The 14,757-nt window shown below is 50.8% G+C and overlaps 1 protein-coding gene across 1 annotated transcript in view; it reads left to right on the top strand.

Annotated features, from left to right (window-relative positions):
* The first annotated feature begins 2,874 nt into the window (after positions 1–2,874).
* The window catches only part of CSNK1E (casein kinase 1, epsilon), a 17,093-nt gene continuing 5,210 nt past the window's right edge, over positions 2,875–14,757 (top strand). Inside the window, exons 1-4 of the mRNA XM_010148855.1 lie at positions 2,875–2,957; positions 9,038–9,148; positions 9,312–9,460; positions 10,145–10,373. Coding sequence (XP_010147157.1) covers positions 2,882–2,957; positions 9,038–9,148; positions 9,312–9,460; positions 10,145–10,373 — 565 coding nt within the window. The 5' untranslated portion in view covers positions 2,875–2,881. The remainder of the gene's footprint in view (positions 2,958–9,037; positions 9,149–9,311; positions 9,461–10,144; positions 10,374–14,757) is intronic.

Below are 14,757 nucleotides of genomic sequence, written 5' to 3'. Positions count from 1 at the left end.
CCCCCCGCGCGCGTCCTCCCCGCCGAGGCGGTCCCTGCGCCTTGGGTCGCCATCGGTGCTGGGAGATCGGCTCCATCGCGTGTTTATATAATGGCCTTTGTGCCTTACGTGGGGATTTTATGTTATATAAAAGGGGATTGGTGCAAAACGGTACGTGTGGGGAAGCAGCGCTGGCGAGTAATTTATAATTTTCTCGAGGCCGTGTAGTATCTTGTAGGTGTCTGTAACGTTGGGTGTTCACGTATGCGGACGCTCGCGCCGAGCGCACACTTTGCTTTGCTTTGGGGTTGTACGTGTGTTAATCCCTTCTGGAAAACTAAATGGTTTAACTAAACGATTGCCCTGCAGCCCCTGGGAGCGCTGCCTTGGCCGGAGAGAGAGCGCAGGGAGGGTGGCAGGGCGAGGGGGGGGGAAGGGGTAAGCCCTACAGTGGGGGAGGGTGGGATGGCTGTTCACATTTTACACGTATAAAAAATAGTCATATAAATTTCATGTGTAATGATACGAATTGTGTAGGTAAAATTTTTCTTTCCTCTTGTAATAGTAGAGCTGAAGCTGAGATGATGATGGTGGGGGTACGCGTGTGAAGCAGGAGCGAATGCGGTGCATGTTGGAACTCCTGGAGCAGTTGTTGGGGGGTGGGATGTGTGTGTCCTGCCTGCTCCCCTTCCCATGAATCCAGGCTGTTGCTCTCTGGGTGTTGTCCACCCAGGCTTTCTAAGCACACTTGTGTGTGTGTTGGGAGGGGGGGAGATAAGGCAAAATGACAGCTGTGCGAGACCGTGTTTTTGACTCCATTATCCTGCTTCCCGCTTCCACCCCCTCGTCCCGGAGCATTTTTTAGATTCCCCTATGGAGCCTGTTGCTCAATCAGCTAGGAGGGCCATTGCCTAGTTGTGCGAGAAACCCTTCTTAACCTGGCTCCTGCCTGTCCCAGCGGGGTGCGACCCGATTTAGGCTGGGGACTGCGGTGTTGCAGGGCAGTAACCGCTGTGCCCCGGTGTGGGGGGAACCCCACAGGGACCTCTTGCTTGGCCCTGCTCGCCCCGACTGGGAGTTGGACTGGCGTGCTCCGGGTTAGCAGGCCTGGGCAACCACGGCCACGAAGGAAGGAGGTTGGAGAGCTGTCTTCCTGACGGTGGTGTGATGGGTTCCTGGGGACACAGACCTTTGATCGCTTATTGGAGTAGGAGTGTAAGCAAGTCAGATGTATGTTAATGTGGCTACACAGAACAGCAGGCAGCGGATAAAAATCATGTCTGTCTGCGGCGCCCTCACCCAGGTACGCCTGCCTCCTGGTTCGGTTCCCAAGGCTCTGCCTACGTTCCTTGTAGTAAGAAAGTCAGAAATAGCCACGGGGTTCTGTAGACTTTAGACGTGCAGAAACCCACACGCATAAGTAAATACTGGCTGAGGGGACTCCATCTCCGAGTGTTTTGTGTGTGGTTTCTCGTGACTGGAGCTCTGCTTTCAGGGTTCACAACGTCCCCTGAATGCCTTGATAGGATTATTTCCCTGTACGTCTCCGCAGCCCGTCCATTCCTCTTTCTGTAATCCCATCTCCTGGGGTAGGAGAAGCAGCTCTGGGTTTATAGTATGCCCAGAATCCTGTCGCTGGGATTATGTTTTTTTGTGCTTGTGTCTCACAAGGCCATTCCTCCCGTCCTTCCTTCAGTGATGCTTCCTTCCCACTGAGCTCCAGCAAGGGAAAGTTCCTCTCACCTGCTTGTGAAAACATGAATCATTCCTCACCTTTCCTGTCCCCAACAGGCTCCCTGTCTGCATTTTGTACGCTAATAATGTGGCATTGCATAAATTAGGAGTGTGGCAGATCCCTCTAAAAGGAGCCGCGTTGGCTGTCTCGAAGAGCCGCGGTTCCTAGGATAAGTTGGTGGCCATGGAAGAGGCAAGGGAAAAAGAGGCTGTTAAGGGGGGAAACTGCTGGAACTCCGTTTGGCCGAGGTGTTTGCAGCAGAAGTTGAGCTTGGCCAGGAGAGCAAACTGCGGCCGTGGTCCTTCTACCTAGTCGGTTTTCTGGGGAAGGTGAGGAGGCTAAGCCTGGGCATGTCGATGGGGTAGAGCAGGTCAGAGGGTTACTAATCACCTCGGGTAAAGGGATGAGGAAAGGCCTGAGCTGCTAAAAACAAACAGCGGCACACCTGGGTAGGCAGCAGGGACGGAGCGGCTCAGGTAGACCAAAGGAGGCTGTGATCCCATCAGCAGAAGTGTGTGGAGATAAGCAAATGGTGTTCCCAGTCAGTGCCTCTCCTGACAGGGTTCAGTTCCTGAGGTGTCTCCTCCCTGTTCCCTGTGCCGGCCCCTGCCCAGGGGTGATGGAGTCGCCTGCTCCTGGCAGTCTGTCTGCCTCTCGAAGCCTTTGGCTCCTGTGCTTCGCTGCCACCAAGGTGCTGGGGCAGAGAGCATTCCTTATGGGGTGTAGCGTGCCTGTCACTTCTGGTGTCTCCTGCGGTTACCACTGCCCAGGTGACAGGTCCTGTGGGTCACCAGGAGCAGTGCTATCTCACTTCATGGTGGTGTGGTCACCCACCAAAACCTTCTTAGGAGGGTTCTTCTGGCCCCCACCCCCAGTCCCTGAACAAAATGGTGGAGAGAAGATTCAATCCTTCTTCATTTCCATAATGGGAACGTAGAAAACATGCTGGGAAGGGTCACGGTCCTGCAGCGTTTCTAGCTCACGCTGCCCCTGGACATCAGGAAGGGGGATGGAGGCCATGTAGACAGCGAAGTATTTCAAGATTAAAAACTGTACCCAGCCCCTGGGTGCAGTGGGGAGGCCTCTGCTGTAGCCTTACATGATTCACTTCCTGTTTCTGCTCTGACGCTGCGCTTTCTGTGCTTCTCTTCTCAGCACGCCTCAACCATGGAGCTTCGAGTGGGGAACAAATACCGGCTGGGCAGAAAGATTGGCAGCGGTTCGTTTGGAGACATTTACCTAGGTGAGTGCGAGTCTCCGTCCTTCTACCTGCGAGGTTGCTTTCCTCAATTGCGTCGTTTTGGGGTTGTTTTTCTTGCCTGTTGATGTTTGTGGGCACCATATAAGGTTGGAGGTGGTGGAGAGAGAAAGAGCTTCAGGAAATACTGCTAGTTGCTGCTGCTCCTTCTGATGGCAAAGAAGGTGGGATGAGTTGAGCTTTGCCTTGCAGATACTGGAGAGACAGTGGTGGTTGATCAGGCTGATGGAGATTTGGACTACTTGGGGCGTATTTGTCATACACCCTACCCCAGTTCTCTCGCTTCCTTTTCTTGAGCTTGGGGGTGTGTGAGTATAGACTGTAAAGAGTGGGTGGTGGAAAGGGAGGAGATGGCTGTCCCCTCAGGGTAGAAGGAATAAGGTTTTGGGGAGCTCGATAGTGGAAGAGGTGGTCCAGCACCTGAGAGAGAGAGGTCTGAGTCCAGGAGGTCTAAAACAGGTCAGAGAGGCTGGCCTGGTTAAAGTCCTGGGGCCCAGATCTGTTAGATCTGTAATAAGATTTAGAGTTAATGTCTGGAATGACCTGAGCTGGGAGCTCAATGGACAGAGCCCATGAGACTCTGGGTTTCCTGTTACCACAGCAGGTCACCTGGGGAGAAGTTCTTCCAAGCCAGCACACTGATGTGTAGATACGTTCCCTGGTGTTTTTATTGGCTCAAACCATGTGGGGCCAGGGTGACGAGACTACCCAGTAGCCTGATCGACCCCTCCATGAAAGCTGGCGTGGCTGTACCTGTCGTCTCATTCTCACCACTACCTGTTTAGCTGTAACCCTGCCGGCCAGCAGAACGGTTGCCCTCTCCCTTCTTGGTGTGTGCACTCTTTGGGTACTTGCAGATGGTTATCACACGTTCCTTGACTGTTAATTTGCTCGGTTGAATGGTGTTTTGCATCCCAGTGCGTCCACCACGCCTCATTCTTGCTGCTCCTTCGTATTCTTTCCCCAGTTTGTCCATCTGGTGATCAAGTTGGAGCGCACACAGCATTCGAGGTGTGGCGTTCCCAGTGCTGGGCAGGGAAGGGCAACCCTTCAGTCATCTGTAACGTGATGCCTCTGCACAGGCTGCTTTGGGTCTCCTTGGCTTCCCCCATCACCAGTACTGTATCAGGTTGCAGAATTGGCCGTACTGCCATGTCAGCTGTATTGCAGGAGATCGCTTCTGGGTTCTGCAGCAACTTCCCATCCCTCCCGGAGTTCCTTTCCTTGAATACCTCTAGCTCAGATTACTTTTCCCTGTGTTTGTAAATCACCTTCTGTTTTCTACCTCTGGCTTTTATCCCCAGTTCCCTCTTGCTTTATTTTTTTCTCTCTTGATTGATGTTGGCAGCCTCTCTTGATTAAGCATCCTGTGGGAATCATCAGTAACGGGCTTTGTTGCCACCTTTATCCAGAGCACAAACAAAGATGATAAATAATGGATCTGGGATCCCAATTCCACCGTGTGCTGCCATCACTGCAGCCCACTCCTCTGTGGCCCTCCAGCCAGTTAGTGTCTTAGGTGACAGTGCTTTCAATTCCCAGGGTTGAGGGGAGAGAGCCTGGACACAGCATTTTCCACCTGTGCTAGGGCTTGAAGCCTTCCAGACCCTCTCTAGGACAGTAGGAGTTGTCAAGATCTTGCAAAACATCTGGTAAGCCTGTGGAGAGAGAAGGGAGGTACTGAATGGAAAGGCTTCTGCGTCACAGAACAGGTGATACATCTGTGTAAAGGGGGCATGGAAAACAGGGTCTGGTGAGGGGCTTGTGCCCGCCTTGCCCATAACCAAACAGGAGAGGCAGAGGCAGCCCCGGTGCTCTGGTGTGGGGAGCGCAGTGGGATGCCTCTGTCTGCCGAGTTCCACCGAGTTACTTGAATGCAGTATCAAAGCCCTTGTGATGCTCATTGAGGTGCAAGCCAGCGTGTTTTGAAGCAGTGATAGCGAGACTTCTTGGAGCCTGGGTGACTCCCCAGCCTGGAGGGATGGGGCACGTAGTCTCTGGTGTGTCTGGAGGACGCTTGTGCTCATGTTGTCCTCTTGCAGTCTGTTCTGCAGACAGAGGGACTCATTCAGGAGGACTTCTCTCCTGCACCAGATCTGTCTCTCGGCTCCCTCTCGATAATGGTGTGGAGACTGGGCAGAGACAGACAAGCCCTGTCTGGAGGCAAGCATGGGCTATATGGTTTGTTCCCAGCTCCTCCCTCTCAGGATGTCAGTGCCTTCTCCCACTGTAACCAGTGGGTGCTGGGTGCTGTGCTCTTTGGGATTTGCTTGTAGGTTTTCTGTCAGAAGGAAGCTTGGATTTCCACATGGGCAGACACAAAGGATGGGCTCCTGTTAATCCTTGGCTGTGACTTAAAGCACAATGCCTTGCATCTGTGTTCTGCCTTGGGGGATAGATGTGCTATGGGGGGATACTGCCAGCACTGGCTTGGCAGGGTGGGAAATAAGATCCAGCTGCCCTGGGCTTTGGCTCCCCTGTTTGCCTCTGAAAACGCTCCCTCAGAAGAGCAAAACCCAGTTTGGAGGAGTCATGGAGACCTTGGGGCTGTGGGACAAGAGGTGCTTTGTCAGAGGTGTTGGCCAAGAGGCAGGGCAGGTTTGCTGGATGTGGTATGAGTCGGGCAGGGGTGCACTGGAGGGGACGTTGGCGGTGGAGAAGGGCTGGGAATGGTGGGGTAGACAAAGCATGCTGGGACCTGCGCTGGCTGGGGACAGTTCCTGGTGGCAGGCTCCTCCCTTGCTGGGAGGGGAGTGCCTTCCCTTTGTTTCCTGGCCTGTTAACTCTCTCTCGCCCTATCTGACTTCTTCCATCTGTTCCCAGCCCTCCATTCTTCCTGAGCCAAGCTGGGAGAGGGGAGCGGGCGGTGGGGAGAGCGGGGGGGACGTGCCTCTTGGCTTGCCCGGCGCGCAGGGAGAGCACTGTTCATGGTATCAGGCGTGCAGCAAGGCTTTCGCTCCAGAAAGATCCTGTTTAGCCGGTGACATCCTCTGTCCCCGAGGCCCCGTTTCAAACAGCTCGTGATGAATGAGTTGAATTTGTGCAGCCCCCACAGCGGAGCGAGACTGGGGGTGGATGTTAGGAATTATCCCCAATCCTACATACGTCTCTCAAGTGGCTGAAGCTAGGCAGGCTCTGCTGCATTTGTCTGAAATGCGGTGCTTTCCAGTCTGGAGAGGCAGCGGAGAACTGTTGCTATTGTACTTGTATCTTTAAAAAAGATGGTGATTAAAGCGTGGAACAAAGGACCAGAGAGACTCCTACCCATGAATTCCCTCCTTGCTTGTGGTGGTCTCAGTCTGGGTAGATCTTTAGCCAAAAAATGTTAGAGGGGAGCGACCTGAAGACATCTGGGGGTGTGGGGAGGAGGCAAGCCTGAAGTGTTTCATCGGTGACCCCCTCAGCGAAGAATAGCTCCTTGTTAGGTCCAGTTGGTCCTACTTCCGCTGTTCCAGGCCACGGGGTTGTTTCTTCTTTTTCTAAGAGATAAACACGTGTGTTTGTGCAATGGGAAGTGTGGGGCTGAAGGTTGAGTTGATCGTTTGAATGACACATTTTGCAGAATCTTAAATGTCCCCCTCCCTTTTCCTGCTTTACATGCTGACAGATAACACTCTGTACCTGCAGACAGCCAGGTAGATGGGTGCATCGTCACCGTCCTAACACACAGGGTAATTTGGAGATGAGAAGTCACTCATCTTTCCACTGTTCAACTTCGGGGTGTGGGATTCATTCGGAATGCTAATGCTGTTGCTCCCGAAAGTCAACAAGACTTATCATTGTGTGTATGTCAGCAGATGGACAAGGAGAGGGGAAAAACTCCCCCAGGGAACAGACAAGGGAGCTGCTGCAGAGCATTTGGAGGAGATTCTTCACAAAGGCAGGGGAAAGAGATAAGAGCACTTTTTTCCCTTCTCTGTTTGGATGTCCTGGGTGTTTCCATGCTGAATGAGGGCCAGTGATTGAAAACTAATTTAAAAGGTAGATACTAGTCCAGGTCCACATTCTCACTATATGAGCCTTTTTTTCTCCTGACCCTTTCATCCTTGCACTCCAGGTACTTGTAAGAAGGGTCCTGTGGTGGAGTGAAGGCAATGTACAGATTTATTTTGCTGGCCAGCAGTTTTTAAGTGGAAAACATCAGCATCTTTCCAAAAGTAATCATTGGGCAAATGGCTCTAGCTCTTAGGGTGGCTTTTGCCTTTCCCTTCTCCTGGCTCTTGAGTACAAACCCTTATTAAATTCATCCCCTTGCTCCTCCTTCCCTCCCTCAGAGCACCCTAAATAATTCCTCTCCCTCCTAAGTGTTTACAGCCTTCGAATATTTGCAGACTGTTGTCATGCCCCATTCTTCCTCCCCACCCTTCTTAGTTGTATCTCTTGTCTATGTTACATATTTAGCTCTTTTAATCTTTCTTAGTAAATCAATCCCTCTAGGCCCAGATCGTTTTTGTTCCTCTCTTACAAATTCCTAGCAGCTTGTCTGTCTCGACCCGACGCTGTAGTATCTAGATGGCGACTCTTTGCTAGCAGGCAGCTCTTGGCTAACTTTGCCTACAAGCCAGAACTCTTCAACAGGAGGTGGATCTCCTTAGGATCCGAGGGAGAAGGGATCCAGTTGTATGAACGCTTCCTTTTTCTCTTCGGTCCCTGGCTTTGGAGGTGGTGTGTGAAAGAGGATGATCTATCTGCAGCTGTCCTTGTGGACTCTGAGAAAAGCCTTACCCCAGGGGTCAGGAGGCATGACCTACCAAAACTAGCTATGGGATATCTACAAGACATCACCTTTGACTCCAGCTCATGTTTGGCACGCATGTTCTGGAATAGTTTATTTTCCGACAGTGTTCATAAGCTGCTCCTGCTCAGAGCTGCTCTCTGATTTGTGTTTGAGTGCAACTTTTAACAGTTCCAGATCCGAGGAAGGGCTTGTCTGTGTGTGCGAGCCATAGGAGTTGGGGAGGGAGAAGCAAGTCTCGAGTGTCATTCCCGTGACCTGTGTACAGATCTTCGTTCTTTCCATTTTAGGATGATGTGAAACATCTGGAATCCTCTTAGCTAGTGCAAGAGAAAGGCCAGTCCGTTCCTCCTCTGACAGTGTACTTTGGGACCAGAGCGCTGGCTTTCGCGGCTTGTTTTCGGAAAGCAGTGCGTGGGGCGGTGGTTTTGTGTCATCGCAAACTGTCTAGCAGTACCTTCAACAAAGAGGCCTGAGTAGCTTAATTCAGTAGGGGATTCAGTTTATTTCTTCACGCTTCTAATTTAGGATATAGAAAATGTTTCTGCGTTGGCAAAAGATAAAGGTATTATTAAAGCCCTCGGGAGAGGAAGAATCTAGAGATTTGGGAATTGCCTGTGTTGAGCAGGTCAGGGCTGTAGAGAAACCAGAGGTAGCTGGGAATGTTAGCAATGTCTCCTCCTGAACTAATTGGCTCTGTTGAAACGATGTACCTCATTCTAATTTAGGATATAGAAAATGTTTCTGCGTTGGCAAAAGATAAAGGTATTATTAAAGCCCTCGGGAGAGGAAGAATCTAGAGATTTGGGAATTGCCTGTGTTGAGCAGGTCAGGGCTGTAGAGAAACCAGAGGTAGCTGGGAATGTTAGCAATGTCTCCTCCTGAACTAATTGGCTCTGTTGAAACGATGTACCTCACCAGTTTTTTTTGGTACTCCCTATCACTGCCTGGGGGGCTGGCTGTGTGATCAGGGCACAGCTAAAACTTCCACTCAGTTTAGGTACTGCTGATGCATGCAGATTGACTTCCCAAAGTCTGGCACCTTTTGAGATAACAAGGCAGTTAACAAGTCGTAGGACTGTTGTTCTAGCCTGTCTGCAGGATCAGAGCTGGTTTCCTGTTCATGTGCCTTCTTCCTCTGGGCTTGCCTTTGCAAATGGCAGTGCTGGGAACTCTGCGTGCAGTCGGGGTGGCTGAATCTCATTTCTGTCACAGAGAATAAATTTCAGGGCAAATCTTTAAGATATTGGCATCTGTACAGGCCTAGTTAAAAGTGTTTAGCTTCAGTGGAAGCTTGCACAATCTTCATTTCACCCTCATTTCTATGCAGGAGCCAATATTGCGACTGGTGAAGAGGTGGCCATCAAACTGGAATGTGTCAAAACCAAGCATCCCCAGCTCCACATTGAAAGCAAGTTCTACAAGATGATGCAGGGAGGAGGTGAGATGGGGAGGAAAGGATGGGGCCGGGGGAGTGGTTGAAGCAGGAAATTATTCTGGAGGGCCTTAGAAAGGAAATGATTCGGTGGTACATACGATCTTCTCAGCAGGGGATGCAGCAGTTTTCCTCTGTTCTGTGGGCTTAATCTTTCTCTTTTCCCCAGTGGGTATCCCCTCCATTAAGTGGTGTGGAGCAGAGGGGGACTATAATGTGATGGTGATGGAGCTCTTGGGGCCCAGCCTGGAAGATCTCTTCAACTTCTGTTCCCGCAAATTTAGTCTCAAGACAGTTCTGCTCCTGGCAGACCAGATGGTGAGTTTCCCCTGAAGCATTTGTTCCTACTCTCCTTTTCCATGCCTTTCCCACACCCCTCCTTCCTCCCCCCGCCCCATCCCCTCTGCTCAAGAACTGCTACATCCCAGGCTTTTTTCATGTAGGAGCAAGTGGCTGCCAGGTTTCTATTACTTTGATGAAGCTGGAGGCCTGGAACATAGGCACTCCTGGCTTTTCCTGATCTCCATCCCTCCCTTCCCCTGCTGCTCCCCGTGTGTTAGTGTTGCATGCTTAGATGCTTTTGCCTGTGAGATGAACGACTGACATCACTACCTATCTTGACTCAGCTGCCCATGCCCTCGGTTTAAGACCCTTAGCTGTTTTGGGCCCTCTCCTCTCCCAGCCTGGAGAAGTTTGAAGGTTGGCTGGTGTCAGTGCTGGAGCTCGGAAGTTTTAATCCGTACAAACTTGCTTCCTGGCCTTCCTTGTGGTGCTAATGATGACCTCCCCATACTGAGGACTGGGTTGGTGTGCAGGCTGGAATTCTGCCTCCATCTTGATATCCCTCTGCTTCCATCGGGTGTCTTTTCCTTGGCTGTCATCTATGATATTCTCTGAAAAGTGTCCCTTTCCCTGCATAGAGCACTGTTTTTAACAAATGCAGTTATGATAAGTTTCCTTCTCGCATGTCTCTCTATTTATTTCTTCATCGTCCCCCTCCAGATCAGCCGTATTGAGTACATTCATTCCAAGAACTTCATCCACCGGGATGTGAAGCCAGACAACTTCCTTATGGGCCTTGGCAAAAAAGGCAACCTAGTATACATCATTGATTTTGGTTTGGCCAAGAAGTACCGAGATGCCCGGACCCACCAGCACATCCCTTACCGGGAAAACAAGAATCTGACTGGCACAGCCCGTTATGCCTCTATCAACACCCACCTGGGAATCGGTGAGCCTGCTCTTGCCCTTTGGGGGGGCTCTCTGGGTGGGGCGTAGCGTGTCCCCAGAAGGTGGGGCAGCAATTGTCTGTTGGTATGTGTTTGTGCACCGCTCAGTGCAGCGGGGCCCTGTTTAGCATTGAAGCTGTGACCTCCCTGACTTTACTGTTGCTAACTCTCTGCCTTGCAGAATTTTTGCAGACTGATTAGGTATGTGAAGGAGACATTCGCGGGCACTGAGCCTTTAGGGATATGTGCAATTGAAACCTCTTCTTGACTCCTGAGTGTCTTTGTCAGTGGTTACTCTGTTAGCTGCCAGAGCTGGGGGATGCAGGCCCGCTGCAGTACATTCTCAGCGGTGGGTAACTGGTTATGGATGAGGACAGCCGTGTGCTGGAAATGTGCAAGAAGCTGAAATAAGGGGAGGCTTCTCACTGATCTGTGATTGAGGATTGGCTGTCACGGGCCTTTAAAATCTGTGTGTGTATGAACCACACTGCCCTGCTCACCACCGAGAGAGACTGAGGCAGATTTAGGGAGGTAGGGGCTGTACTTTGTGTCTGTGGCTAGTACTGTGGGGCTAAGTGCTGCGAGTTCAGCCAGCTTTTACACTCATGATAGCCATCATCCCGGGTTTTGTAAAAGCCTTGTGCAGGTTAGTACCCAACGCACTTAAACCTCCTGAAGTCACCCTAACTCTTCCTGGGTGATGTACAACACCTGGTTGCTGTGAGGAACAGAGGTGAGAACCTCTTGCTGTTTTCTGTTCCCTGACCAGCTACTTCTCTCCAGTGAGTGCCCTTTCTCCTCTGCTTGGGCTAAACTTTGTCCACAGTGTGAGTTTCTTAGTTACCGTAGGGTCCGCTCTGAGCAGGCTGACTCAGTTCCGTTCTGGTTGGCAGGTCCTAAGAGCAGAAACACCGAAGCTGCCCTGCCTGCAGAGCCAGGAGAGCAGCTCCTGTGCTCACAGCTCCGTTCGTATCTCTTGGAGACCTTCTTCTGAAATGTCTAAGCTGGGAATTTGAAAATCAGAGCAGGGAACTCAAACATTTTAAACTGACTGCTTCCATGGCATTTCTTAGAATCATAGTAAGGTTTGAGTTGGAAGGGACCTTTTAAAGGTAATCTAGTTCCAACCCTCCTGCCATGGACAGGGACACCTTCCACTAGATCAGGTTGCTCAGAGCCCCGTCCAACCTGCCCTTGAATGTTTCCAGGGATGGGGCACCTACCGCCTCTCTGGGTCACCTGTTCCAGTGCCTCACCTCCCTCACTGTAAAAAAAATTCATTCCTTGCATCTAGGCTGAATCTACCCTCTTTTAGCTTAAAACCATTACCCCTTGTGCTATTGCTACAGGCCCTGCTAAAAAGTCCATCCCCGTGTTACGTGCCCATTCTTCTGAGGGAGAGCTTCCCAGTCTCCTCTCCTGCAGACGGTTTCTCGGAAATCTGGAGTCAAGCCTTGACCTGCAGAGAACAAAGCAGTTTCCCACTGTCTTCCTTGCTTAATACTGTATAACTGTAGACTGAAAATGCTTTATTTATATCAAAATGGGGAGTGTTGTGTGGTGAGAGTGGGCTGTAGTTTCCTGACCTCTTCCACACAGTAAAAATAGTTCTTGTAGAGCTTTACGAGTTGGTCTCCTGCATTTTAGCTTGACCTGCTTATATATAAACTGACTCTCCGTTGAATTCTTAGCCAGGATTTCCACAGCCATGGTAACTGCCACAGGAGACATGCACAAAATAATTCTCACTACTATGTCTGTCGAGCCTTTTGTGTGTGCCTGCTCTGTCTGAACTGATCACGAGAGGCTAAACGTCTGGTCGTGGGGTGGTGGTTGGGTTTTTTTCATTTGAAGGACTTTATTATTCATCCCACCCCAACTTAGCCCTTTACTCCTGGTGCTTGGCTTGTTCATCTTGATACACAAGCAGTGCCCGAACACTAATCTGAGGGCAAACTCTAGATGCCGTCGGTCTGAGCAGAGCCGTCGCTCTCTTCGTGCCCTTTGCTTCGGGAAGGTCTGGGTGTGAGCTACCCTGCGCAACAGGTCTCGGGTGCATTGTCTGCCCCTTGCAGATAGTTCCCCTGAACGGCATAAAGGTTACACGGCTTGCCTGGAGGACAGGGGATGGGGGTGTCCGGGTTGCAGCCGGAGTTCCTCTTTCTCAAGACCTTGCCACGGGGTGTACGACAGATACGTTTGTGAGTTAGCAGCATTGCCATGGGAACCATCGCTCTGAATTTTTTTTGACTTTTCGGAGACTGAATTCTCTGTCTTAACGTTACATCAATGCAGTTTAGGGAGAGGGAAGGAACCAGGTGCCAGGGTGTTCGTGTGACGGGAATAGCAAATGAATAAATGCTTTTATTTGAATGTGCAAGCTAAGGGTTGGGCATTCCGATGTCTGGAGGAAACACATTCTTTTCCTAGTGACTGGGGGGAAAAAAGTGGGAGGCGAGATCAGGGAGGGTTTCCACAGCTGGAGACTTGCTGTTGAGGGAGTCATTGGACTGTGCGGGCTTTGGTTCACGCATTCCAGTCAATTTTCACATGCTCTGGGGATGAGAGTCCCTAGTACCCTCTGGATCTGGTGAAGTCTGAAATAGATGCTCAGGGGTGCCCAGGAGACAGTCTTGGAAGAAGCCTGGTGGGCTCTGTCTGGATAAGGGGAGGCTGGGGGCAGTTCCTCCCCAAACGCGTGTCCTAGATGGCACCAGCGTAGGCTGTGCAGATCATAAAGTTCTGCTCATCCTGCCCTCTGTCACCCATTCCAGATCTTTGTGTGGTTTTAGAGGCTGTTGCCATGCAGTGGGGAGAGGAAGGGGAAGTGTAGCCCCGGCGTGTGCAAAATCGAAGCTGAGCACGTAGTCAGGGAAACGCTGCTTGGTTAAGACTGCTTGCAGCTGGGCTGGCTCCTGTGAAGCCTGTCGGCTCCTAGGGAGTCCCACACGGGAACAGCATCACGTGGGTAGGGTCAGGGTGGAGGGAAGCACTGTTCTGGGGCACTTCAGGCTGCAAAGAAACAAGTTTTGTCATGAACCTCACGTCCAAGGCAGCCAGTCCTCGGTCTCCTGTCTTTGCTCAAGCATGTCTTCCCCAGGTAACTCGCTGTCCTGCTACTCACCCCTGACTCAGGTCCTTCTGGGGACCCTGCTTTGGGAAGGGAGTGAGGGGTGTGGGCTGGCTGGGAACCTCCCTGGGAGTGGGAGGGAACTGGCAGGGGGTTGTTTGCAGAGCGGGTTGGGTTTGAGAGGTCATGCTGGGTTGTGTGGGAAGGCAACCTTGTGTTTTCTGTTGGAAGGGGGCTCATGATAGAAGTAGCAGCCCCCCATCGATTGTAGGAGAGCAGAGAAGTTGAAATAAAATGGGGAGAGGAAGTGTGATGCGGTGTGACAGGTCACGATCGTAATCCTGCTTATGGGCTGACTTGCTCTGGGCTTGTGTTCACGTCCCTGGTGTTTCTTGTTCTCTTTTCAAACTGTAAAGTGAGATCATTTGCCTGTGTCCCTGGCATGTTGCGAGAGTTAGTCAAGGATTGCCAGGCTTCTAAAAACGGAAAGTAGTGATGATAAATAATGTTTCTTTGGTGTGTACAGGCAAACTTTTTTGTAACTAATTACTCACTCGTGCTGTCTGATGTTACCTAGTATCCTGTGGCTGTTGGTATTAAAAAGAAAAAAAAGTGGAGATAGGTTGGAGATGTGTAATTGTAACTGAAGACACAAAGAAATGGGTTGTAGGGACTGAAACTGTTGTTCCTCACCATCATACAAGCTTTAACTCTTGTTAGGGTTACAGGTGGCAGACAGCTACAGTGTTTTGAGGTAGCCTGAGATCTGCAACTCATCACGTTGCTGCTTCAGGCTCCAACAGGATTTGACTCTTGCTGAAATTGTTTAAGTGGGCTACAATGACCACGTGTACCTGAGAAATGATACTTCAGGGATGCAACGAGATCAGACGTTTATCATTCAGCATTTTGAAAATTGGGTGTTCTGCTTTACAGTTGTTTTTCCCTGACGATATTGCTGTTAAGGCATAGTTCAGGTGTGCTTGCACACATGTAATGGATACTAGTGACCTGCCAGGTTTGATTTTTGTAACCCTTCTCCTTGCCTCTGGTGAGGATATGGAGCATTCCCAACTGACTTCAGTCTCCCTAACCTCAAGTATCCAATTCTGGCCTTCCCCGAATCACTATGGCTGTGCCTAGACATCCGTTTGCAGAACGCCCACTGTTCTGGGTGGGGTTGGTGGCTGCTGTGCTCCATGCAAATAGAGATGTGTGGTCCAGCCTACCTTAAACAGTGTGGTGTTCATGCGTGATTTTTGGAGGCAAGATCCTAATTTATTTCTAAAAGGCTGATTTGCCTATTCAGTAAGTTT

Source organism: Eurypyga helias, unplaced genomic scaffold (assembly GCF_000690775.1).
Source record: "Eurypyga helias isolate BGI_N326 unplaced genomic scaffold, ASM69077v1 scaffold7603, whole genome shotgun sequence".
In the NCBI taxonomy this organism is placed as follows: Eukaryota; Metazoa; Chordata; class Aves; order Eurypygiformes; family Eurypygidae; genus Eurypyga; species Eurypyga helias.
This window is presented reverse-complemented; position numbering and strand designations above follow the sequence as displayed.